The 27,453-nt window shown below is 36.1% G+C and overlaps 1 protein-coding gene across 2 annotated transcripts; it reads right to left on the bottom strand.

Moving 5' to 3' along the window:
* Window positions 1–1,202: 1,202 nt before the first annotated feature.
* LOC113068014 (multivesicular body subunit 12B-like) lies at window positions 1,203–27,453 on the bottom strand. 2 transcript variants are annotated; one of them, XM_026240565.1, is made up of 10 exons: window positions 27,207–27,453; window positions 19,121–19,243; window positions 16,093–16,200; window positions 12,624–12,720; window positions 12,166–12,295; window positions 11,032–11,181; window positions 6,037–6,128; window positions 4,927–4,982; window positions 4,697–4,756; window positions 1,203–3,590 (listed from the first exon to the last, which is right to left on the bottom strand). In XM_026240565.1, exons 2-10 carry the CDS (start codon window positions 19,232–19,234, stop codon window positions 3,504–3,506), a joined length of 894 nt encoding a protein of 297 aa, XP_026096350.1. In that variant the 5' UTR covers window positions 19,235–19,243; window positions 27,207–27,453; the 3' UTR covers window positions 1,203–3,503. The 2 variants fall into 2 exon arrangements, with proteins under 2 accessions (XP_026096350.1, XP_026096349.1); XM_026240564.1 differs by lacking the exon at window positions 27,207–27,453 and adding an exon at window positions 26,994–27,041.

Genomic DNA, 27,453 nt, shown 5'->3' with positions numbered 1-27,453 from the left:
TTGTCAAATGGCCACAGGATGCTCAGAGCGTCTGTGAAGCCAAAACAGAGGCAGATTTCCAGTAAACATGAATTACTCTGTGGCGAAACCATCCCGTTTGCACTTACGAATGGGGGTAAGATGTGCCATGTCATACTATGCAATACATTTAAAAAGTGCCATACTGCCAAAGACTGTTTATGACTCAAAGAAACAGGTCATCCAAAACTTCCATCAATTGCTCACCTTCTGCAGTGAATGGGTGCCGTCGAAATGAGAGTCCAAACAGCTGATAAAAACACCACAATAATCCACACCACTACAGTCCATCAGTTAACGCTTTGTGAAGCCAAAAGCTGTGTGTTTGAAAGAAACAAATCCAACATTAAGTCATTTTAACATGAAACCATCACTGGCCAAAATGCGAGTCTATAATCCATAATAATGCTTCAACCAGTGGAAAAAGTCCATCCCCTGCTGTCCTTGAACATCAATATTCTTTCAATGCTTTTGTTTGTAACTGGCACTTGAGCTGTGCAGATTTCTCTCCTGATTCAGACCAGATGATTTATTAATTGGATAAAGTTCTGAAGATTCTTATGGATAAAGCCGTAGAGGACCAGTATTTCAGCTGGAAGCAACAGTTAAAATGTCTCGATGGAATGGTTTCTTACAAACACACAGGTTTTTTCTTCACAGTATGTTGACTGATGGACTGGAGTGATGTGGGTTACTTTTGGATTATTGTGATGTTTTTAATCAGCTGACTCTCATTTTGATAGCACCCATTCAATACAGAGTTTCCATTGTTGAGCAATGTAATGGTACATTTCTCTAAATTTGCTCTGATGAAGAAAAACTCCTGATGGTAAATTTTCAGCAAATTTTCATTTTTGGGCGAACTATTCCTTTAAGGCTCATTGCAAGAAAATGACTGTTACAAACAGATTTTGGTGGAGCTTTCAGTAAAGCAGCACAGATACAGACACCTGACAGCAAACATTTTCTTTTCTTTTTCTCTTTTGATAAAAAATGCATGAAGAGTTCACAGATTTTTTGAAGAATACAACCAGCATTCAACAATGATAATCACATTTATACAATAAAAAAATCAAATCAGACAATGCGAATGACAACACAGCAGGTTTATCTAGAGGAAAAAACAACTGGATGATACACATTAAAAGGTTTATAAAATTGCGAAGAGGAGATTATTCACGCAGTGCAGCAACTAAACATGTTTTATTGTATTTGTTCATGTGACCAAACACTCAAATATTCCCAACATAACTTAAAAAAAAAGATATTAGGGAAACATATATTCCTAAACATTTAAATTAGTCTTCATATAAAATCATTAAATAATTAGATGAAAGAGTACAATATTTTAAATTTGAAAAAAAAAAAAAAAACACACATCTCTGCATGCATTCCTATGGGACTTTCAGTTAAATGAATGAAATGAAAAATCGACATCAACATCAGCGTAACTTCAGATATATATTGTTCAAATATAATGTGGGTTCCTAGATGTATAAACCAGGGACTGGTTTTACAAACAGGTTAGACCTATTCTTGGATTTTAATATTTAATAAAAAAATAAAATAAAATAAAAAACAGCTTGCAAACGAGCCAAAAACTCGACTGATGTCGGAAAAATCAGTTTTGAAAGTCTACTGCCACAGACATGAAGAGAATATCAGATTTGTGGTTAATTTCAGATTTAAAAACAGAATTGAAATATAAATCCAACATAATGAAAGTCATAATAGTGGTTAGAACATGTAACATTAATATAGCTGCTTGAACATTAGACTCCACACTGTAAGAAAACGAAAAACCATCCGAGTGTTTGATTAAAGTCTCACAGTGAAGGTGTCAAAGCATCTGAATGGACTCAGTGTTTCCAAGCTGAACACTTTCAGCAGAGAAACGCCTCGAAATAATAACACTGTACTTTCACCACAGTGGCACACGGACTCAAAACTTCACTGTGTCAACTGCTTCTGGACTGCATGGTTTACATGGCTAATGATAACGTTCTCCTGTATACTGTATTTAGCTCAATCTCACAAAAACTGTCAAGAAATTACACCGATAATCAAAAGGAGGAGAAATATTTTGCACAAAAAAGTAAAAGCGTTGCACTTTTTTTCTTTTGCATTTTCACATTTAAATTTTCCCCAAATTGCCATTACTAAAAATAAAAAAATAAAAAAATGTCTGGTATCACTTTGAAGCCTTTATAGAAAATGCATTACAAAAGTAGTAAGTCAAAGTAATGCATCTTATAATGTACTGTATGATCACAACAATTATCATTATCTGATGAGTACAACAAACAAACCTTCAAACATTATAATGCATTTTAACTTTTAACTACAATTATTTATTAAAAGATATAATGCATTATACAGAAATTATGAATACGTTTACAATGCACTACGCATAAAGGCTTCAACTAAAGTGTTACCAAGTTAAGTAATGCGATATGGAAAAACTGCACATCATTTAAAATAAATGTTTTACAGAACTTATGATGATTTAAATCAGTGGCATGATTTCTTTTTCATATTACAATAATGAGTATTTGTGCATAAGTTTTAATCTCATTAAAATGTCACATCTTTATGGTCCTAGAAACAGCTTGTTTTAAGCAAAATTGTATTTGTTTATTTCTTCAAATCTTGGGATGAAATATGACTGTGGAAATATTAAAAAGTCTCAAATAAATACCACCATAAATGTCAGAAGCCACAAATGGACTGGCAGAAACGATATCGAAGTACTTGAGCACCGCTCAACATCATAACATGAGACTGAAAGAGAATAAAATCTGAGTAAAACATAAGCAGTGGTGACTGGAGTGTCAGATCAGTTCAGGAGGGACCTTACAAAGACACGATACTAAAACAACGCACTCCTGAATCATCGCTTGTCTATGTACAAGGGTTTGTTCAGAGTCGGAGTGTTTTTGTTCTAATCTCTTTTAACCTAACCTCTTTTTTTATTCCAGACAAACACAAAAAGTCCTGTAACAGTGCAGTGAACTGGGCTTCATTTCCAAACATAAGAACAAACTGAAGTCATGCAGTCACTGCCAACTAAATAAAACCGAGCAAGAGAATGAAAAAAAAAAAAAATCTATAAGGATGCATATCTGTGCATTCGATGCACCAACACAGACTTCAGGGCTCAAATAAGGGTTTGTTCAAGTGTGACCCTTATAACAGCATCTCAGTCCAGCAGCCAGAATAAATCAGAACACAACTTCAGACACAATACTTGTCGCAAAACAAAAGAAACACGGTAGTGGTTTAGATTTGATCACTGAAGCGATGGAGATCCAAAGCTCTTTAGGTAAAAGCAGCATCAACTTAAGAGAGACTGAACTTGACCACATTAAATATTTGTTAATCAAATATAAATAACTCCATCCGTTGAATTAGTGGGTTTCTGTTGTTCTTTCAGAGAGCCGGATGAGTCTCTGCTCTGATCAGGTCTTTCCTCCGGCGCGTGAGCGTTAGGCCTCGGAGCCCAGAGATGTTCTGGTGGGACTGGGCGGCAGTCGGGCCGCTGCGCTGTGCTCCGTCCGGAAACTGTATTCATACTGACACACACACACACACACACACACAGAAAGAGTTAAACACCATCTGAGAGAGAGATTGACAGCACACACTGACCTCTAGTGGATCAGTCAAAAACAGCTCACAATTCCTCAACATCATAGAATTTATTCTAAACAAATTATGTTAAATACAATTTAGGCAAATATATAAAATAATATATATTGCAAAATATATAGTTTTTTGATCATTTAATTTATTATTCTTTTTTTATAAAATATGTCTATAATTTTTATATATATTTATTTTAGTTTAGAACTGACCTTATAATTGTGTAAACGTCGCATTGACAACAATAAACTAAGTTTATTTTAGTTAACATTTATTTTAAGTAACAAGTAAACTTGTAATAAATTACTTGTAATAATAAATTAATTGTAATATTAAAGTTTATTATTATAAGTAATTTATTACTTATTTTAATGTTTTAGTTTACTATAATAAACCCTTATTTTTTCACTGAGCATCATGAGAATAATAAACATATAAACAAAAACACATAACAGACACAAAATGTTGAGGATATTTGATGTGAAATTCACTTATTTGAATACCTCTTTATTTACATAAAACATTCTAAAACCCCTTTTAATATCATTATAATCTATAACCATTATTCATTGTAATGCCCTGCCTCATTGCCATCAATTTCTAAGAAATAGTTAAACATATTATTGACAATAAACAGATTTTACACCAAAAATATAGTGCATAAGGGTTTGTTCACATCAAAACCACAAACTATAATGCTAACTATTGTTTAAAACCTTACACTTGTAGTTGACATTCTAGTTATGGTTCTTGGTGTGGACAGGCCTTCAACACTTAATATAATTATAATATAACATCTGACTGTGGATGATAGGAAAGTTAATACAGATTAAACTGATGTGCATATAAGGGATATTTCACATGACTTTATTCAATCAGATTTAGAGTAATCCTTTATTTATAAAGCTCAGTGTAAAGCACAAATTCAAAAATCTTTTTTGCATTTTGCATTTACACGGGTCGAACATACCTGATTAGAAACAAAAGCAACAAACAAACTAGCACTTGTCATGGTCGAAACTCAACAGATCCTCACCTCCTTCTCAATCTCTGCAAGCGATTTGATTCTGATGGCCATTAGATCCACCTGCTGCAGCTGAAACACAGAGACGCTGTCAGACTAACACCACCACAAACTCCTCCTCAATGTCCAGATCAGATCGTACGCTAGTTTTGAGTACTTAAAGTATACAACTAATAGTATGGTGGTCTACAGAATGTTTAAGAGTTCATATGAAGCACACGATTGGTTGAAAATAGACTCACATCACTGGAGGCACACGCAAACTTCTCCGAAATCATGAAAGGCACTCCATCCATAGCTGAAAAGTCAAAAAGTCAGTATTAACCAGAGCTCACCAGACGTAATATACTTTGCCTAGCACAAAGATGCGAAGCAGAGTGCCTAAAACCCCCTTGGCTGTTATAAAATCACTGTAAACCATGGCTTCAAGGGGCTTATAGCTCTTATAAAACAGTTATTCCATATACATAATAAGGTTTCACAGTCAAAAACAGCGCAAATAAAAGCGTAATGATGTAAATAAAAACAGTATTCTTCCACTAAACAAAGTAGTTCCTCAGACACAGGTGTGGTTCCAACAAAGTGGTTGTCAAGCAACACACAGATGTAAACAAAGCTAATCATGTTAGCAACATGCTAGTAACTTGTTAATCCTGATAACAGCATGCTAGTAACATGCTAATCAAGCTATAAAAATTTTAGCAACATGCTTATAACATGCTAGTCACTTGCTAATCATGCTAGCAACAAGCTAGTTACTAGCTAATCATGTTAACATCATGGTAGTAACTTGCTAATCACACTAGTAACAAGCTAGTCACTTGTAATACTAACAACATACTAGTTACTTGCTAATAATGGTAGCAACATGCTAGTTACTAGTTAATCATGTTAGCAACATGTTAGTAACTAGCTAATCATGCTAGAAAAATGCTAGCGAAATGCTAGTAACTTGTTAATCATGCTAGTCACATGCTAATCATGCTAGCAAAATGCTAGTAGCTTGCGAATCATGCTTGTAACATGCGAATGAGGCTAGAAAGATGGTATTGACATGCTAGTAGCTTACTAATCACACTAGCGACATGCTAGTCACTTGCTAATCATGTTAACAACATGCTAGTTACTTGTTAATCATGCTAACCACATGATAATCATGCTAATGTTCAAACTTCAGGCTTTGAAAACTGTTTTTAACTTTCAGGCTATGATTTGTCTTGACAAACGTTTTTATCTAGTTCTAGATTGCTCTAAGAACATTCCGTCACTGATCGATGGTTTCATGTACAGTCTTCTCTATTTAAATGTTCATGTGATATTGAAGGTGTTCAGTTTGGGTCAGGTGTTTGTACCAGAGATGGCATAGAGGTTGGAGTTCTGGTGTTCAAAGTCTGGTCTGGTTGTGCTTTTCCTGAAACATGCCGGCAGGGTCATGGATATGTGCCTGCGAAGAAACACAGAAGAAAAACAATTAGCACTTAACCAAATAAATATTCAACGCATCTTCCTTCTCAGTCCTCACTATTATCACTGTTGGTTTGTGTGTCATCACAGCTGTTTTTCAGACCAAACGTCATTACCAATCAGTCATCTGACTGACAACCTCAATGAAGACTGAAGGATGTGTCTGATATTTCAGTCTCACAGGCTGCATGAAGAGATCTACATCCTAATAAAACACACTGTTCGTCTGAGGATGCTAGAAGCTTTAAATACACTATTTTTCTGAATTTTTTAAGCTGTATTTTTAGCAGTTGAGCTTTAAATAAAGTCAAAAATAGTTTTGATATTTTTTGTGGCAGTTCTTTAAATAGCTAAAGCAAAGCACATTGTTTGGTGTGCTGTTAGATAGCTTGCAAAGAAAAAACTCTCAGAATAATGTATTTTGTCATTGTGCACATCTTACGCATCCCGTCACGAGTGTTGTGTTATATAATGCCATTAATAAAAAAAAAAAAAAAAAAAAAAATCTGCTCCATATAGCTGTTTTTTAATGCAAGAACCAGTGTTTTTGTTTTAGTATTATTTATATATTTTTTAAGTTTTCATTTTGATTTTATTCTGTTATTTTTATTTCAGTTTTTAATTTTAGAACTACAATTTTACTTTAAGGCAATTCTCTCTCTTTTCAGTTTAGTTTTCATCCTATATTAAAATATTTGATCTTATTCAATTAACTAATTAAATTATAATTTTTTTTTAAATAGAAAAACGTAATAGATTGATTAGTAATACAAAATTGATTTTTACTCTGTAAACAATAAAAACAATTGCCAGAACATATTCTATGCAATTCCCCCAAAGAAACGTATCCAATCAGGATTGGTTCAACCTGAAACCAATCAATAATACAAAGCTTCAATAAACCTCTAGTTCACTGGAATGTAGTACTGTATCCTCAGAAACTTTAATAATCCTCAGAAACTTTAATTTTTGCGATTACAAATAAGCAACTGCTGCGAGCACACACTTAAATACAGCTGTGCTTTCACCACAGATCCACTCACTAACAGGAAAATGCTCTAGGCTTTATGGGAAACTGCCAGCATTAAACGCACTCATAACATGACTAAGAGACCGCACACATGACACATGCTCTACCCGGCTGATGTTTTCAGTATCTACTGTATGTGCTCTGCTGGCAGCTGCAAGGGAAACTCCACACCTCAAGAGGAACAAAACAACTGTATATGAATCGAATTTGGTTGTCTTGGACTGATGATTCTGCCTTTGTGATTTGGAAAAGATAGCTGTCTGGGATAGTGGGTGTACACAATGTTAAAATGTTTCTGATTCAAAAGTTTATGGTAAGAGTTCTTAATGTTTTTGAAAGAAGTCTCTTCTGCTTTATTTTTGTGATAAACGATACAGTATTACAGTTCTATTGTGAAATATTATTATTGTGGAAACCATGCATTTCTGCAATTTTTAAGGATTCTTTGATAAACAGAATGTAAAAAAAAAAAAAAAAAAACATTTATTGGACACAGAAATATTTTGCAACATAATAAAGTTATTTACTATCATACAGTACAAAGCAAAAGTTTGGACACACCTTCTCATTCAAAGAGTTTTCTTTATTTTAATGACTATGAAAATTGTAGAGTCACACTGAACGCATCAAGGGCTATTTGAGCAAGAAGGAGAGTGATGGGGTGCTGCTCCTCCACAGTCACCGGACCTGAACCCAATCCAGATGGTTTAGGGGTGAGCTGGACCGCAGACAGAAGGCAAAAGGGCCAACAGCTGCTAAGCATCTCTCAGGGAACTCCTTCAAGACTGTTGGAAGACCATTTCAGGTGACTACCTCTTGAAGCTCATCAAGAGAATGCCAAGAGTGTGCAAAGCAGTAATCAAAGCAAAAGGTGGCTACTTTGAAGAACCTACAATATGACATATTTTCAGTTGTTTCACACTTTTTTGTTATGTATATAATTCCACATGTGTTAATTCATAGTTTTGATGCCTTCAGTGTGAATCTACAATTTTCATAGTCATGAAAATAAGAAAACTCTTTGAATGAGAAGGTGGGTCCAAACTTTTGGTCTGTACTGTATATACTGTTTTTTTCCATGATACGACCCTTGAATTGTTGTGCAATGCTGTGAAAAAGAGTCCAGACGTGTTTCAGGGCCAAAGATGAGACGGACACTCCCTCATTGAGATGCATTTCTGCTTATGTGACTTGACTGCAGTTGTATCCTGTTATATATAATAAGATCACGGATGGACAGTATCAAGAGAGGAAACCATCCGAGGGAAACAGCTGGAACTGACACTTCCCATGTGTGTCGGAGAAACGCCTGTGGCGCACAGACAAGCCCTTAAACATCAAGTATGGGAGAAAACGAACACATTTTACACATTAAGTATAGTATGTGAAAAAAAACTCCAGATAGTTTCATTAGTCCAGTTATGTCATGTAACACAGGAAGTTTTTTGCTTAATTTGATTATTTTAATACACTTACATCAAGTGATGTTACAAATGATTCAATAAATGCTGAACATTCTACTCATCATTCTATTCATCAAAGAATGCTGAAATAAAATGCGTCACAGTTTCCACTGAAATATTTATCAGCAAAAACATGGAAGATCAGCATATTAGAATGATTTTTGAAGGATTATGTCACACTGAAACTGGAAAATTCAGCTTTGAATCACAATAATAAATGACATTTTCAAACAGAAAACAGCTATTTTGAATTGTAATACCGTTTCACAATAATAGTGTTTTTACTGGATTTTGGTGAGCAGGAGAGCCTTCAAAACCTCATCAACCCCAGACTTTTGAATCGTCATGATTATGACAGCACAACCATGATCTTATTAAAACATGACTTGCCGGGATTCAGTTTTATCCCTCAGGATCTGACTGTGTGAGAAGTGTAATTTGCTATGTCATGTTGACTTATGATTCAGCTAGAGAATTGAATATTCTGCCTGTAAGTATGACTACAAGCACTGCTGTGAATTACATGGGAATTTCTAACAGACCACAACTCGTTTATTCCAGAATATAAGGAATGCTGTGCTGGACCTGACTGTTAAAGGCTTACTTCACTCAAAAATGAAAATCAGCCCATGTTTTACTCACCCTCAAGGCATTGGTGCATATGGCTTTCTTCTTTCAGACAAATCCAATTGGAGTTATATTAAAAAATGTTCAACAGTCCAAAAATAGTCAAATAAAGGGCATAATAATGTGTAACATAAAATGTGGCTCACATGGTTCTGGGGGGTGAATAAAAGCCTCATCACGAAAAGTTGGAAATATATCAGTTTTTAATCCATGAAGCCGAGCCAATGGATATCATACAAGTATTATGAAAACAAGAGTTATGCCAGCGAACGTCAATTTACTGCAGAAAGTGAAAGTAAAAACAGAATGACCAAGTAATAACATGAGTCGATCTACTTCAACATATGCTAATAACTGTCTAGCTAACTGTTTTAATTTATTCCTTTAATATTTCTCTTGTGGCCCATACATAAGAGAAAAAAAATGACAAAAAAAACAAAAGCACATTTTTGAAAGTCTGTGCTTGAAATAGGCTAAACGCTTTTTATTCACTGATTTCAATTAGGGCTGTACAAAAAATCTCATCAGTAAAGACGCTCCTTTAATTAGAAGTATTATCTCCAGCACGTGTGTTCAGGTCAGGGTTGCCAGGTTTTCACAACAAATCCTGCCCTGCTGCTTCTCAAAACTAGTCCAAAACTAATCACGATTCCAGGAGGTTCCCAAATAAAAAAAAATTGCTTCCCGGGTTAAAATATACGTTTTGTTTTTTGGCATGGTTGTCTTGGTAAAATTCGCATTTTAGGGGCTAAATATCACGTTATTGGTATTGTGATTGCTTCGAACCGCGGACATGAAAAACAACCGCAGACTTGGCAACACTGGTTCAGGTGGAGCAGCAGTTACTACACAGAGCCGTATTCTACCGACAACTAACACAAAATCGCTTTTAAAATCAACAAAGAATGGCCACCGATTTTAAAATCGATTTTGTGTAGATTGTCAATGAATTACGGCTCTGTGTAGTAAAAGCCAAACAGTGTTGCCAAGTCTGTGGCTGTTTTTCATGTCCGCGGGTCGAAGCGACCCCAATACAATAATGTGACATTTAGCCCCTAAAATGCGAACTTTACCAAGGCAACCATGCCATAAAACTTACATTTTAATCCTGGAAAGCTATTTTTGGGCTATTTTTGCGTGATTGGGCTAGTTTTGGACTAGTTTTGAGAAGCAACTGGGTAGGATTTGTTGTGAAAACCTGGCAACCCTGATCTGAACGCACGTGCTGGAGATATACTTCTAATTACAGGAGCGTCTTTACTGATGAGATGTGGATGAAAATCGCATTCGATTTTTTGTACAGCCCTAATTTCAATTGATGACTGCTGAGTTAATATTTTAATTATAAGCCTATAATTCATTGTATATAGACCAGTTTTAATTGAAGAGTAAATAGGCTAATCTTTTATGATCCTTGCAGCGTGTCCGTTACACGGTAATACTGCGGGGCAAATTAACTGTAATTTTAATTTAATAATAAAAGTAACTTAATAATAACGATAATTATAATAATAATAGGCATAATAAAAATCATTTTTATTCTATACATTAATTGAAAATGACAAATCCTGGTAATATTGCCAATAACTGTTGTTTTTAACAATATCTCTGGCTACTTTCGATATAAGATCCTTGTCTTTTGAGCACAGTGGCACTGAGAACATTATATTTGACACACTTTAACCCCTTTTATTTTTCAAATTCTGCAGCTGTTGCAACAAATGCAGTTCACTTTCACTTCCTCAGACATCACAAACACGTACTTGGGCAAGACTGGCGCTGGAGTGGAGTTGTTGGTGACAGTCTGGATGTTATTGGTGTTGTTGGTGGTGGAGTTGTTCTGTACAGGGGAAGAGTCCTGGGCCCGCGGCACCTTTCCCATACGGTACCAGATCCCCATATTGTTCAGCTCTCTGTGAGGAAATACAGAATTAGAACCATTCCACCAAACTAGAACCACACCAACACCCGGAAACACACAAGAGATGCATCCAATTAAAATATAATGAATAAAGACAGCAAGTGCTTTGCAGATCTCAAAATACAGCTAGAGATTCAGAGATATCACAGGATGAAAAACAATGGTGTCTTAACTGATTTCAGCCACATGACAATATATTATAAGATGTTGAATATTGCCCAGGAATGTTTTAAAAGAAAGTACAAGTAAAACATTAGGATTTTAAATTATTTAAATTTCAAATAATTTAAATAATTATTTTCCTCCCAGAGGAAAAAAAATTTACAAAGTTAAATTAAAAATTTTTAATGATACAAAGTAGATATAAACATGCAAATATAAATATAATAAATATGATATGAATGCTATGAATAATATTTATATTCATATTTACTAAACATTATTATTATTAAAATATTAAATATTTTGAGATCATTCATGACAGAAATAAAATATTGATGGAACTACATAAAAAACACATTATATAATTATAATTATAAATAAATGAATAATTACGAGAGAAACCATAATTTAGTTATGGTTAGTTTAGAAATGTTTGTGTGCCAGAAGTAAAATAATTAAAAATAAATTATAATAAAATATTAGAAGTTAAATATAGTACATATGCAATATTTGCATATGCATATGTATAGCAATATTTGTCTACACACACTTTATTTAAATGATTTAAATGCATGCAAAATTTATTTTGAACTTTTTTGTATTCTTTTGAAGATTCACTGACTAAACATAAAACTTTTAGGTAACACTGATGTTCCAAAGTTGTTTAATTTTTATCAATAAAAATCATCCCAATTACAACTATTATGTGATGTATTGCCTACGCCAGTGCACACCTACAGAATACAATTAATGTTCTCACTGAATATCAACGAAATGTCCTTAAATATCAGAGGCTTTGTGTGACGTAACTGACCCTATGAACGTATACTGTGGCGGCGCCTGTTTAGAGCGTCCTAAGATACGGATGTCACAGATGGCAGCTTCAGTGGAGTCTCTCGGGATGAACTTAATACATAGCCTCCTCTTCCTGAACGCCGGCTCCTCTGGAGAGAGAAAGAGAGGAACGGGACATGGTGAAGAAAGTGAAAGGGAGACGGAGTTTACAATAGAAAGAGAAAAGAGCTGGAGTTAAAAGAGGATCATTTCACACGATCGATTAATTATTCAGCACAAGATAGAAACTGAATCCACAAAAAATACGTTAGTGGAAAACAAACTGCTTTTAATTCCAGTCTAGAGTGTCACTGGTTTATTTAAACTATAACAATGCATAGGGAAAAAAACCCAGAATAAATATGGTTTTATGGATGCAGCTGCAGTGTTTAGGCTGAAATAGCTAAAGACTGCAGCTGTAAATGAAGCGGCGCTTACGTGTGTCCACAGTTTCCTGAATGGGAATGAATCCCACAGGCAGCGTGTCCTTGATGTCGATGAGCTTCATGTCTACCAGCACATTTCCTAAATGACTCTGTGGAGAGATACAGGAAGCACATATAGAGGAATGTGAGCAGAAAGCATCTCTACTGGTGTCCTTGTTTGCATACTTTAAGAATTAGCATTATAACTATACGCGTTATAATAAAAACAATGTCAATCATGGTTTCTTGCACCAAAAATTTAGATTTTGCACAACCAATTTCCATCCTCTGTCTAACTTTTGCAATAAAACGGGCTGTTGGTTACTTTCAAAACAGAATAGTTTACACCCAGGAAGAATTGCATAAACTATTTTGCTGTTTAACACTGGAAAGCAGCTTTGGCACAATCTGTATTGTTTAAAGGAGACTATACTGTCATATATCAGTGCAGTTCAATAAAATAAGTAGCACTAAGTAAGTGTTGATGTGTAAACACTAGGGGTGTAACGGTTCACAAAATTCACGGTTCGGTTTGGTTCAATACACTGATGTCACGGTTCGGTTCGGTACGGTTCGGTACGTTTTAGATACAGCAAAAAGAAAAAATTGGCAGATAAATTTCCTTGATTTTTTAAAAAATGTTTTATTTATTAAAACTAACAAAGTATGTGTTTTTTTTACATTGAACAATGATGGAGCTATTCTTTACCCATCTTCTATGGTGTTTTCTTAGCAGCATACTGTATAAAACAAAAATAGCTCCTTATAAATTTTTTTTTAAAAATTAAATGTAATATTGTTGTAGTGGTTATGAACAAATACAAAGATGTAACTCTTTTTATATGGAACTCTATAACTCTTTATATTTAGTGTGTTTTTACTCAATTGGTTCTCTATTTGGGCTTATGTTTTTTGGAACAAAGCAGGAATTACGGTCTGTCTGAAATGGGCTTGTGAAGGAATATTGTAATGGGGCTCAATTACATTAAGCATGTTCTTAAAACCTGCGTTTTCCACTACAGAGTAAGGTCTCATATCCGCGGCTATAACGTAAATGCACCATTCGCTGCGGTGATGTCCGTATACGGAGCCCGGGACGTCACCTGTAGGAAAAAAAAAAGCAATCCGTGGCGACGGTTTTGCAATCCGTCCCCTCAGTTTATAAACCGTACTCACAAATTCATAAACTGTTCACTCGATTTAACAAATCGTGCCCACGGATTAACAAACCGTGCCCACGAATTTCCAATCCGTGCACTTAGATTTTGTAAACCGTACCCTCGGTTTTTGAATCCGTACCCACGAATTCATAATCCGTGCGCACGCTTTCGCAATCCGTTCCCTCGGATTTGTAAACCGTACTCACGGATTCATGCAGCAAACTCCTACGTGTTAACATACAGTTTTATTGAATATTATTATGTGGAATAGGTTTACAGCAAAGTGTCTTAAGTGATTCTCTATCAAGTGTAGTACGAGGTGGAATACAAAGATTTAATAAGAAAGATGCGCATTAAAATCTTGTTCAATTACTGATAATCTATAATAGCACTTGATTATTATTGTGCAATAAACCTGGCATTGTGACTGACTCTGGAGTAATTTTTTCCTCTTTTGTAAGTTATTTTGGATAAAAGATTCTTATGCATAACCTGTTTAATAATATATAATAATGATACAAATAAAAATAAAGTTATTTTTTATAATTTTAATTTGTAGGCTAAATAAATGAGTACAAGACAGTAAAAATATTTGTCATAAAATAATTTGTGAATTGCTTTATTTTTAAATAACCTTTGGACAGTTTTGGAAATGCTTGTGTACAATTCTTTCTTAACATGAAGACTTATTTTTGTGATTTTATTATACTAAGCTCCACCCACCTCACCCCACCTGCCGGAGTTAGATGCATGTTTCACTGTTAAGTGTAAAATGCGTGTCAGTTTTCAAATCCGAGGGAACGGATTGCAAAAGCGTGCGCACGGATTATGAATTCGTGGGTACGGATTCAAAAACCGAGGGTACGGTTTACACAATCTAAACGCACGGACTGGGAATTCGTGGGCACGGTTTGTTAATCCTGGGTACGATTTGTTCAACCGAGTGAACAGTTTATTAATTCATGAGCACGGTTTATAAACAGAGGGGACGGATTGCAAAACCGTCGCCACGGATTGATGTTTTTTCTCTCCTACAGGTGACGTGCGGGGCTTCGTACCGAGCCTTCAGCGTGTACTGAGTGAGCGAGCGCCTGACTGAGTAGCCTAACATAAACATATAAGATGTTTTTTTCTTCGGGGGTGTCAGGGGCATTGCCTGTTACGTCGTTTGGGTTATTGGGCTACCTTGTTGAACGCATAACATTATATTTCACACACCTTTTTTATTTTCCAAATTTAATTAATTAGTCCAACGAACCGTTCGGTACATAATGCGTACCGCGTACCGAACCGAAAGCCTCGTACCGAACGGTTCAATACGAATACGCGTATCGTTACACCCCTAGTAAACACTGATAGTCATACGTTCATTATGGATGCATCACAATGCATCGATTTAACAAAACTAACTGAATCCATTCTAACAGTCTTGTCTCTTTATTAAGTATAATTTCTTATTTATTTATTTTGAGTTTGTATTGAATTACATTATTCTACAGCTTTATACTTGCCATGTAACATTATTCACTACAGGATGTCCTTTGATTTTTCCCCCCAAAGGATTTGTTGTTGTTGTCGTTTATTTTTTATTTTTTTTGGTCAAATTGCTCTGTTGTATGACTTCATCAAGACTAAACTTCACAATAAACAACAGTTATTTAACCAATAAATATTTAAGCACCATAAACATTGTTTTAAAGTTCTTTCCGCTTGAGGTTTGTCCTAGAAAGAAGAATGAGACGAAACACCACAGGGACGGCACAAGCGGAAACAGCTTTGTTTTCATGAACAAAAAAACCTTGTATATAAAAAACTAATAGACGAGATCCTGTGACACATTACAGAGAGCTCCTCAACTCCAGCAACACATTACATTAACTATATACATTATAACGCACACATCCATCCATTTTTTAGCCTTCAACTGAAATAACTTTGTTTTTAACAGTGCGCAGCGGCACTGAGAACATTTAATTTCACACACTTTAAGCCAAATGTAATCGGATTAGTCCAACTAATCGAATCGTTCGGTTTTGTAATGTGTACCGAACCGAAAGCCTTGTACCGAACAGTTCAATACGAATACGTGTATCGTTAAACCCCTACTAATGAAGAAAAAGAACAGGTTGAATGTTGAACATTTTCATTACCAAATAACTAGAAACTATGATAATAGTTGCGACCAATTTAAATTGCGACTAAATAACGTGCTTGCGCGACCAACTGAAAAAGTAGAAGAATGAGTCTAGAGCCCTGAAAATGTAACCATATTTCAAAGAAACCTTCTCAATTCTATGATAAAGAGCTGAAGAGATGACTCACGTTCTCTTTGGAGAAAGTCCTGGTGAAGCACAGATAGCGGGTCACCTTGGATTTGAACAGGCCATCTTTCCACAAGTCTGCATCAATCCCATCTGTGGTTTGTGCAACCTAAAAGGAAGGAGAAAATTTGATTTACTTAAGCATTATTAAAGCAATATTTTCCACAATTTACTGAAGGTCACTTGTTTGATTCTTTCGGTTTATCTGAGTAAAGAACGGCTTAAAGAATTAATAAAATAAATAATAATTCATGCAGTATGGCAGCCAATACATCACAAAACTTTCGTTCACATTAATAATCATTAGAAAACAGACCTGATTTAGTTTAAAAAAATAATAATTAGGGATTCTAAAGTAGGCTGGTCATTTATGTACTTTAATTAGATTCTCAAGGGCTTCTGGGAAATTCCTACCCTCAACAGATCAAGCTCTCAGAATGGCTATTAAAACTTTTTGGAGAAAGTTATGTCTCTAAAATCTGGTTAGCGCTAGCTGGACAGTGCAGTTCTCAGTCTGATGTCCATCTCAACAGCAGTCAACGCATGATTGCCCAATTAACAGCTTGAGCTGCCCACACAAGCAGCCGCCCATCAGTTGTGCCATGCAACGGGCTTCCCACGAGCTGCTCGACAAACACCACAAACACTGAGCTGCTTTACAGTGTTAAACAAGAAAATTATGTTTCAATAATGCAAACAAAATTCAATTCTGCTGTAAGGCAGCTCTAAAAAGTTCATTGTTACCGGTAATTCAGTGATGTCCTCATTCAGCTCAGTTCAGTTCTCTTCCAACAGTGTCTGTGCAATCAAGTTTAAATATTCCCAAATATTAACTAAGCCAGCCAAAAGGTGACAGTGGCAAATAACCCAAACTCCATCAGTGAAAACAATTGAGAAGAAAAATTTATTTTTTCCAACATTGGGACTAATTTCAGTATCAGTATCAGCAGATTTCTCTGTAGATATAACTAGAAGTTACTAACCATGCAGATTCCAAGACACAGCAATAATAAAACATGTATTATTATTATTATTATTATTATTATACTTTAATAATACTTATAATAGTTCTAGGTCTTAAAATTGTGCAATTCTTTTACATTTTGCTAATTAATGGTGTTTTCAAAAGCAAGTATAATAATAATAATAAAAAAAATTGGCTTTAAATGCACTATTAATAGACTAAATTAATGATGCACAGGCCTAGAACCCTCAGAACATTTATAACGTGACCCTGGAGCACAAAACCAGTCTTAAGTCGCTAGCCAAAAAAAACTTTGTATGGGTCAAAATTATAGATTTCTCTTTCATGCCAAAAATCATTACGATATTAAGTAAAGATCATGTTCCATGAAGATATTTTGTAAAATTCCTACCATAAATATATCAAAACTTAAAATAATGCTAAGAATTCATTTGGACAACTTGATAGGTGATTTTCTCAGTATTTTTTTTTTTTTTTTTTTTTTGGTCCAGGGTCACATATTTGTAACAACATATCATTTAATTTGGTGTTTACTGAAACAATTTTTGTTTTGATAACTGAAACAAATCTTTTAAGGCATTTCACTGTAAACAGATAAACCCACTTTAATCAATTAAAAGTCAAATTGGAAGGATATTTGATAAGTGTCAATAAAGTCAGTGAAGAGCTCAGACTTTAGAGGTTCTCCAAGGGTCAAACCTCGGACTTCTGTAGTTTGATACTGAACAGACAGAAAGAAGCTCACTGTTAGTGTTGGAAACAACAGATTATGATCTATCTCCGATGCTTTGTGTGAAGACTACAGTGTTTCTGCGATTTGAGAAGAAGTTTGGGGGTGGAATGGTTGCTATATCATGTATAGTATCTTTCAAACACTCTCACAATCCACACAGGAAGCATTGTTAAGCTCTGCACTGGAGTGACGACAATGACTGGGACGGCCAAAGGAAACACAACAACCCCACTGCCTCTATTGCTGCCAAAGTACATCCAGATCATGTGTGCGTTCCTAACGAAAAACATGCAAATGCAATGGTGCAAAAATGCTTTAATGGCACAAAACATCAACAGCTGAGCCTGTGATCAGAAGTGTATTTTCTAAGGTGTGAAGTGACATTCATGTCGGGCTATTAATGAGGTTCATCGTTAATCACGAAAATATGCTGCAGTGGCATTTTCCCAAAAGGTTTTGGGAAAACAGTCTCAGGGAGATCTAACAAAACAAACCAGATGTTCCAATAGAGCACAACGCTGATACTACACAAACTCGTTCTTAAAGACGTCTCCTTCGTCCCCTTGACATTCCTGGTGGTATGATTACGTAGATCTCGCCTGCAGAGCTGTGCGCATTTAAAAGTCAGGTGCTGGGAAAACAAGCGCCCCACACACAGATCGAGTTTCTCCTGTGAACGCCTTTGAAATGAGGCCACCGTGATCGGGGTTTTCTGCAACTGAGCTCAACATGGTTTGTGAACAGATCTACTCTTTGGTTGATACCAACTCTAAAACCCTACTGGAATACATCCAACATCGTTCTTGTATTACAGTTCAACAATTCCACAAGGTCTGCCATGTAACAGCAACCAAATAAGCCTGTTTTACCCATCAGCGCAGACCAAGAGCCTCATGAGACTGAAATATGACAGACATATTAGCTGTTTTGTACATTGCTGGAATGACTGTTTGAAAACATATGGAGTCAGCATTTAAGGGTGCTCATACACTAATACTCTACACATTGGGTTATTTTGCTGGTATGAAATCTGTGTATATAGATTGAGAATGTCAGTAAGATTTTTTGGTCAAAAATACAGTACAATGGTGAAATAACATTACAAGTTTATACAAGCTTATAACAAGTTAATAAGTTTTTAAACACTGCATAGCTTCTCATGTAGAAACAGCATACTAGGATCTAACCCAAACCCCAAAGGAACTAGAAAAGAACTTCCTAACAGATGTCGTTTCTTGACAAATGCTTTGGAGGAACGAAGAGTTTTACTTTCTGCGTTATCTGTATGGGTGTACTGTATCGGACACTCACCACATCATAGCCGGTGGGAGCTCGGTTTCTCGAGGCCACAACCCCTACGCCAGTGATCGGGTCCATGGGCATCTCTGGCAGGGCGTCTGAAAGGTCCCGCACCTCAGGCATCATGGAGGAATTCTGAGGAGGCAGGAGCATTAAAACATTCACACGCTAGACAACAAACCACTTGACAGAACATGTCGGATCCGTGTTTGTTTTGTCTACAAAAGCAGATGAATTTATTCTTTGTTAGACTCCGCCTCCCTTGGTTACTGTTGACAACTAAAAACATACCATAGGCATGAGCTGGGGATTTCCATTTTTCAGTAAAATGGACTCAAAGTGCCATTTTTATCTTTCATTATAAACTATACCTGCAATGTGATGAATTGCAGAGACTGAAAAAGAAACAGGTCTCACTTTACTATTTAACATTATGACATACTTGTGAACCCTTTAGTCGCTACTGACATGCAATCAATAAAAAAAATTTAAGCTGTTATTATTAAATTAACTTTACATTGGAATAAATACAGGTGTTTTCACTGATGTTTGTTTGAGACAAACCACAGCATGAACCACAGTTTTGAACTAAACAAAAACTAAACAAATATAAGCTATAATGTTTGTTATGTAAAATTATTTGGTTTTTCATACATTATTTTCAGACATGAGCAGACCTGTACTCACGCAATTAACGTTACGCATTTAACGGACACGCACTTTTGCTGAATTCAATGCAAATAGTCATCAGCAGCCATTAGTTTGGTAAAATTGAGCATCAGAATGGACATATTTGTTATTAAGAGAGAAAAACGAAATGTGGAAAATGCCAGCGAAGGAAAAGTTTTTTGGAATCTTCCAGGGATTTTTGAAAAGTTCACGGAATTTTCCACCCCTCTGCAAACTTATTCAATTCAAAAGTCCTTTCTATATTTGGATAAACAGAAGCTAAATTTGTGAATGCACATTTTATGCAATGGCGCGCGTCAAATCATGCTTACGTGCGCATCTTACAGACTGCAACTTCATTATGAAGTTCATGTATTTACCCCTTTTGAGCCAAATTTCACAAAATTGGTCAACTCCCGACATGGTTAATGGAATTATTTATTTATTCCAATAAATGTGATTGATTAGATATCACAATATTTAGGCTATAATATTATAAATCTAAGTTTGTATTGGTGCCGTAATATGTAAATTATATATGAGCAGCCTGTGAGACCACAGTGCGGCCCAGTGGAAAAAAAAAGTTGAGAACCACTGATTTAAAGATTTGGAAATGGAAAAGAATAATAATAATAATAATAATAATAATAATAATAATACAACTGATTTGAATCATTATAAGCAACATTTGCAAAAGCACATTACCACATTTTCCCATAAAAACACACAGATCATCTACTTAAAAGTGCAACTACTTTCCATGATTTAATTATTAATTTCAATTTCGTAAGGCTTCAACCACATTGATAGCGCTTTGATATGTTTGATAGAGCATAAAATGATGCCAAACACAGTCTATATTGTTTGTAAGCAATACAAAGGTAGATGAAACATCAAAAAAGGTACAAAAGCTGTGATTTTTCAAAAGGTACTTATATGTACTTTTTATGTGCTAATGAGTACCTTCAAATTAACAATATACATCTTTTAGGGGTAAATAATGTGCAAAAGATACAATCCCAGTGACAGCTTTTGTATCTTTTTTCTGAGAATGCACTTACTGTAAAATTCACATTTGCACAAGCCGATACCCAGATACAGTATTGTTCAAAATAATAGCAGTACAATGTGACTAACCAGAATAATCAAGGTTTTTCGTATATTTTTTTATTGCTACGTGGCAAACAAGTTACCAGTAGGTTCAGTAGATTCTCAGAAAACAAACAAGACCCAGCATTCATGATATGCACGCTCTTAAGGCTGTGCAATTGGGCAATTAGTTGAATTAGTTGAAAGGGGTGTGTTAAAAAAAATAGCAGTGTGGCATTCAATCACTGAGGTCATCAATTTTGTGAAGAAACAGGTGTGAATCAGGTGGCCCCTATTTAAGGATGAAGCCAACACTTGTTGAACATGCATTTGAAAGCTGAGGAAAATGGGTCGTTCAAGACATTGTTCAGAAGAACAGCGTACTTTGATTAAAAAGTTGATTAGAGAGGGGAAAACCTATAAAGAGGTGCAAAAAATGATAGGCTGTTCAGCTAAAATGATCTCCAATGCCTTAAAATGGAGAGCAAAACCAGAGAGACGTGGAAGAAAACGGAAGACAACCATCAAAATGGATAGAAGAATAACCAGAATGGCAAAGGCTCAGCCAATGATCACCTCCAGGATGATCAAAGACAGTCTGGAGTTACCTGTAAGTACTGTGACAGTTAGAAGACGTCTGTGTGAAGCTAATCTATTTTCAAGAATCCCCCGCAAAGTCCCTCTGTTAAAAAAAAGGCATGTGCAGAAGAGGTTACAATTTGCCAAAGAACACAGCAACTGGCCTAAAGAGAAATGGAGGAACATTTTGTGGACTGATGAGAGTAAAATTGTTCTTTTTGGGTCCAAGGGCCACAGGCAGTTTGTGAGACGACCCCCAAACTCTGAATTCAAGCCACAGTACACCGTGAAGACAGTGAAGCATGGAGGTGCAAGCATCATGATATGGGCATGTTTCTCCTACTATGGTGTTGGGCCTATTTATCGCATACCAGGGATCATGGATCAGTTTGCATATGTTAAAATACTTGAAGAGGTCATGTTGCCCTATGCTGAAGAGGACATGCCCTTGAAATGGTTGTTTCAACAAGACAATGACCCAAAACACACTAGTAAACGGGCAAAGTCTTGGTTCCAAACCAACAAAATTAATGTTATGGAGTGGCCAGCCCAATCTCCAGACCTTAATCCAATTGAGAACTTGTGGGGTGATATCAAAAATGCTGTTTCTGAAGCAAAACCAAGAAATGTGAATGAATTGTGGAATGTTGTTAAAGAATCATGGAGTGGAATAACAGATGAGAGGTGCCACAAGTTGGTTGACTCCATGCCACACAGATGTCAAGCAGTTTTAAAAAACTGTGGTCATACAACTAAATATTAGTTTAGTGATTCACAGGATTGCTAAATCCCAGAAAAAAAAAAATGTTTGTACAAAATAGTTTTGGAGTTTGTACAGTCAAAGGTAGACACTGCTATTTTTTTGAACACACACCTTTCAACTAATTGCCCAATTGCACAGCCTTAAGAGCGTGCATATCATGAACGCTGGGTCTTGTTTGTTTTCTGACAATCTACTGAACCTACTGGTAACTTGTTTGCCACGTAGCAATAAAAAATATACTAAAAACCTTGATTATTCTGGTTAGTCACATTGTACTGCTATTATTTTGAACAATACTGTACATCTCAGTGCGACAGTATAGAGCAGAATAAAACATGACGGCACCACCAAAACAACAAGACATACTGACAAATGAAACCAAGCCACTGTGCGCAAGACATGTTTGAACAGAAAACAAAGAAAGAAAAAGAGTCTAGTGGGAAAAGCACACGAGGGTGGGGATGAAACACTGAGCCAGTCGAGCAGGACATGTTATAGCCTTTCCTTATCAACTACTCTTCAAATCTAACACATTGACTACATCAAGTGAAGAAAATCCTAATTCAAGACCATTACAGTTAGCTAGATTCTGATAAGGAAGTCTGTTTGTTCTCTTTAAGATAAGAGAACACAATTCCAGACTTGTCTGAAAGCATATAATGAACAAGAACTTGCACGTTCCTCTAACGTGTAAACGGGGAACTTGCATGTCTACCACAGAACAACAGATTAAACAAGAGCTGAAGAAAAACTGTGTGTGTGAAGAACAAGAGAGACACATTCTGGAGGCGTTCTGGTAACGTCTTCATCGTGCTGCGTTTGTTTTCAACAGGAGACACTTCACAAATCAACTGATTTGGAGTCAGGGTTTGTTTGAGCATCTGAGGAGATGTGTAGTTGAATACAAATGAAACACAGCCTTTGGATGGAGCTAAGTGCTTTGGAGGTGCCTTGGCAACTGGGCCTGCCCTCCGCGATCTCCCACAAGCCACAAAGAAGCTGTGACAAATCACTGGTGTGCATGGAAGCAGCTTGCAGCAGAGCAAACAGCAGACAGCGGTGAAGAAAGAGAGCGAGAGTGTTAAAAAGAGGTGTGACATGATGATCCCTGGAGTCAACAGTGAGAAAACCAAACAGGAATAGACTGCATTCACGAACAGGGAAGGAATGCAGTTCTTACAGAAAAGGAAACTGTATAATGAGCTTCTGAATAAAAACTTCCATCCAAAATGACTGATAACAGAGATTTCATAAACCACTTTTTGACTTATAATGTGCCCAACCTGGTCTGCTTTTACCTTCTTCAAACCAGTGAAGACCTGGATAATGGAGAGATGGAATGTACGATACGATGTAGTGTGATAATGGTTGACAGGTTGGGAAGATTAAGTAAACCAGTGAGAATAAAATGTACCAATTTAAATAAAAGGCTCTGGTTGGCAGATTTAAACTCTTGAAATCTGGCAACGCAACTATGAGAGCTTGTGGAGGCTTGTTACTTAATGCAGCACAACATTAAAATGATTTTATTCAATCGAGCCACATCATTATTTCAAACTTAAGTTAGCAGAAATGTGGTCTGGATCTGAAAGAGGGTTGCAGAATCCATCAGCCAAGGAGACAGGTAAATGGTGGAATGCTTCCAACATCCATTTATTATTATTGAGCCAGTCATTCATTCATAACTCATTGATATTCTGATATATGGAGCCTCTCTTTATGATGCATATGATTTATATGGCCAGAATTGCTAGTCAGCAGCACAGTGTTTGGGATGCTGTGCTGGTCTACTGGTGTGCACATCAGCCCTCCATTAGTTTAATCAGCAAGGCATCCTAGGACAACCAGAATCAGCAGAACGAGCGCGCTGATTTTACTGGTCCACCAGCACTGTCACTTATTACTGACTAGATTAAACCAAGATTATATAAAAGTTCTACAATGCAAATGTAAATATCTAAATGTGCATTCACACAAATAATATATTTATAATCAGACTGATGGCTCAATTTGGATCAGAAAGTCTGTGTAAACAACTCAACCATCTGTGATGTTCATGCAATCAGATTGAACCCAGCCTTACTGCAAACAACTAAATTGGTCTAATTACGCCTGATCCAAATGAAATTTAGATTGGATTGAAAGGAATGGTGTAGACCTCAAATAATCAAATCAACAGGAAAAAATGAATTATGTAAATGCTTGAGTCCAACTATATCTCAGTCAGATCTTGTGTACATGAGCAGAATTGAGATGCGTTTACATACGTTTGATGTCTTACAAATGTGCTTCACAAACTGGTCAGTGGAGGTGACTGAACGTGCTAAAAAGCTCCTTTGACATAAAAGCCAGCATTGTTTTTAGATATGCAATCAAGGCAAGATTGACAATTATACTTGCACTATATATACATGCATTTTGTTTAAAATGCGTGCAATGCACATATGTAAAAGAACATATGAATCGCACTGCAATATTTAGGGAGTAGGATAGAGTTTGATTTGTTCCAGTTGATGAAAACCAGTGCAAGTATCATACTTAATGCATAATTTAATTGGACTAGAAAGTTAAGAGTACATATGAACAGTCCATTTGGAATCTGCAGTCAGCTTGAACTTGTTCAGACAGACAAAAATGTAAACATATGAGATGAAGCCAAGACATATGCTTGAATAGACACAGCCCTATTAAACATTCAAATGCTGGGAGAATTACATAAGTATTAGCAATTTTTCCTATCCCCACCCCAAAATCATAAGAAAATGACAGGTTAAATGGAAAGTCCAATTGGATAATTCACAATGATGTAAAATTCATGCAGCTGTAAACTGGCATTTCAGCCGGCTACATGCAAACAGTAAATATACACCAAAGCAAATTATCAAAGAACAGATGCAACCTTCCTGGTAACATGAGCAGGACAGGCTCTGAGATGCCCTCCGCACATTAGGGGCAGATCTGCTTTCATATCGCTCATCTGCCAGGAGGACAGAGCAGCCTCAGATGGCACAGACGCTAGCTCTGTAACACACTGTCTGGAAGATCTTTCAGGACTCAACAATAAGGATGGCCCAGAGCCAGTGTGAGAGACGTTTGGGCCAGTTTACATAAGCTTCACTCAGACAATCAGAGCACTGCTGCATGTATGCTGTCAATTCAGTCTGCAGATGTGCATATTTAGGGCAAAACACAGACTGAATTGAATCCAGGCACAAAAACTGAATTTACTCTATAATGCAGAAAGCCATGGAATTTTGGTATTTTGGATGAATAGATAAAAAGAAGTGATGTACAATTAATCAAAGCGATATTGACTACTGTCTATGAATCTTAAACTGTAAAAATACTATTTAGATAAGAAATCTGCATTTCTCTGTGGGAATGAATGGCATATTTCTTCTTAAATCACAGTTCTGGCACTATATTTTACAAATATTTTTGGCTCTTTGACGAACTAGTTTTGTTACCTTTTGGTATGTCACTTTGAATAGAATCATCTGCTAAACGTAAATGTTAAAAATATGTTGTATGCAACAGGACCAGAGAAAATATTTGCAGGGCAAGTAAAAAGCTGATCTACTCTCCCAACTGAACCAGAAGGAAAACATGCCTTGCATATGTTAGTTTCATTGCTTGTTCAAGTTTCCTCCACCTCTCTAAGAAAACATGTTTGTTTGCACAGGTGGCTGAAGCAAACACAGACATGGAAAACGACTCAAATGCACTAACATTGGTTTTAAAATTACGAAAACAACTATAAGATATTTCCATTTCTGAAACAAAATCAAAACAGCTCAAAATGAAATAAGTCAACAACAGTGGCACAAATTTGGAATAAATCCAGGCCATAAAAATATATAAAGAAATAAATATACACATCCATCCATAATTGTCATCAAACACGGAGAATCTCTTGGCCCCAGTACGGCTCCAAATATCTCCCAAACAACCGCAGCATTCAGACTCTTGCTGGCCGTTATAATGTGCCATTTATTCGAACTAACGTTGGAGTATTTGATAACAGAATGAAACAGTTTCAAGTCTTGTCTTATCAAATTCATTAGGCACTTTAGGGTTAATTTGATCTGAAAATCCAATTTCAATGTTTTCAAGGAGACAAATCATAAGACAGCATATTTATTATGGAATTACCTCTGTTTCCACACCACACTCACTTGCTTTTAGTGATTAGAATGAATTGAGCAGAAGCTGCATAATAGCTATTTAAAACATCTGAATCATGCACACAGAAATATGATAATAAATGTCATAAATGTTGTTAATTAACATAGATTAGATATTGTCCATGTAAAGAAATGTTCTCTATAAAAATACATATGCAACAAAAGAATTATACTGTTATACTCCATAATCTTAAAATATCTCCGCTTTTGTTTAAATTATGCGAGATACAAATCAAACAAGTAACGTTAACGTTAATATTTCATATAGCAATTCTTTACAGTAACATTAACTACCTAACATTTATTAAACTGCTGAACAATACACAACTCTTTAAACATTTAACCATTTGACGTTATTGTTATATCTTGAGTCAATGTGATTAATAAATAATATTCGCATTATAGTGCGTTTTATCATTTGGCTGAAGCCCAATTTTAGCCATTAGCATTTTCTGGCAGGTTGCTAGGAGACTCCATAGAGATTCTATACTAGTTAGCATAGACGAGCTAACAAGCTAACCCAAGTCTCCTCAATATTCCTTCTTCTTTTCGAAATTTGTGTAAAAAACATCTCAACCAATAAACGCTACATTGACTTAACTGTAAAATGCACAGCGTCCTTCCTTTTCGGGCAAAAGCAGCTTTTCATGACCCGCGGCACACAGCGGTAGCAGCAGGCCGCAGAAGCCTCGGCAGCGCGTCAGAGCAGAGCGGGGCGGAGCGGGAGGGAATGCGGCGGGAAGAGCGCGAAAGCTCGGCAGGCGAAAGCAGCAGCTAAGCTAACAGCGCTAATGCTAATCGACGTCTCTCTTACCCAAACAAATACACTTCACACAGATAGACTGACAGACGCTGCGGTTAGAAAATATATACACCACTAGATCCTCTTCTGTCTGTATTTACAGCTCAAGACTGGACTGCTGACATTCCCGTTGATTAGTTAATCCATTTTAAAGGACGCATATCTCCTTAATTTGCCAGAGTAGTTTAGGGGTCCTCAGCAGCTGCCATTTCTAACCAGACACTGAAACTGAGAAGGGAAAGAGGTAGAGGGGTCTCTC

This window comes from Carassius auratus, linkage group LG30F, assembly GCF_003368295.1.
Source record: "Carassius auratus strain Wakin linkage group LG30F, ASM336829v1, whole genome shotgun sequence".
NCBI classification, from domain to species: domain Eukaryota; kingdom Metazoa; phylum Chordata; class Actinopteri; order Cypriniformes; family Cyprinidae; genus Carassius; species Carassius auratus.
The sequence above is the reverse complement of the archived record's forward strand: the minus strand, read 5'-3'. Positions and strand labels throughout refer to the sequence as shown.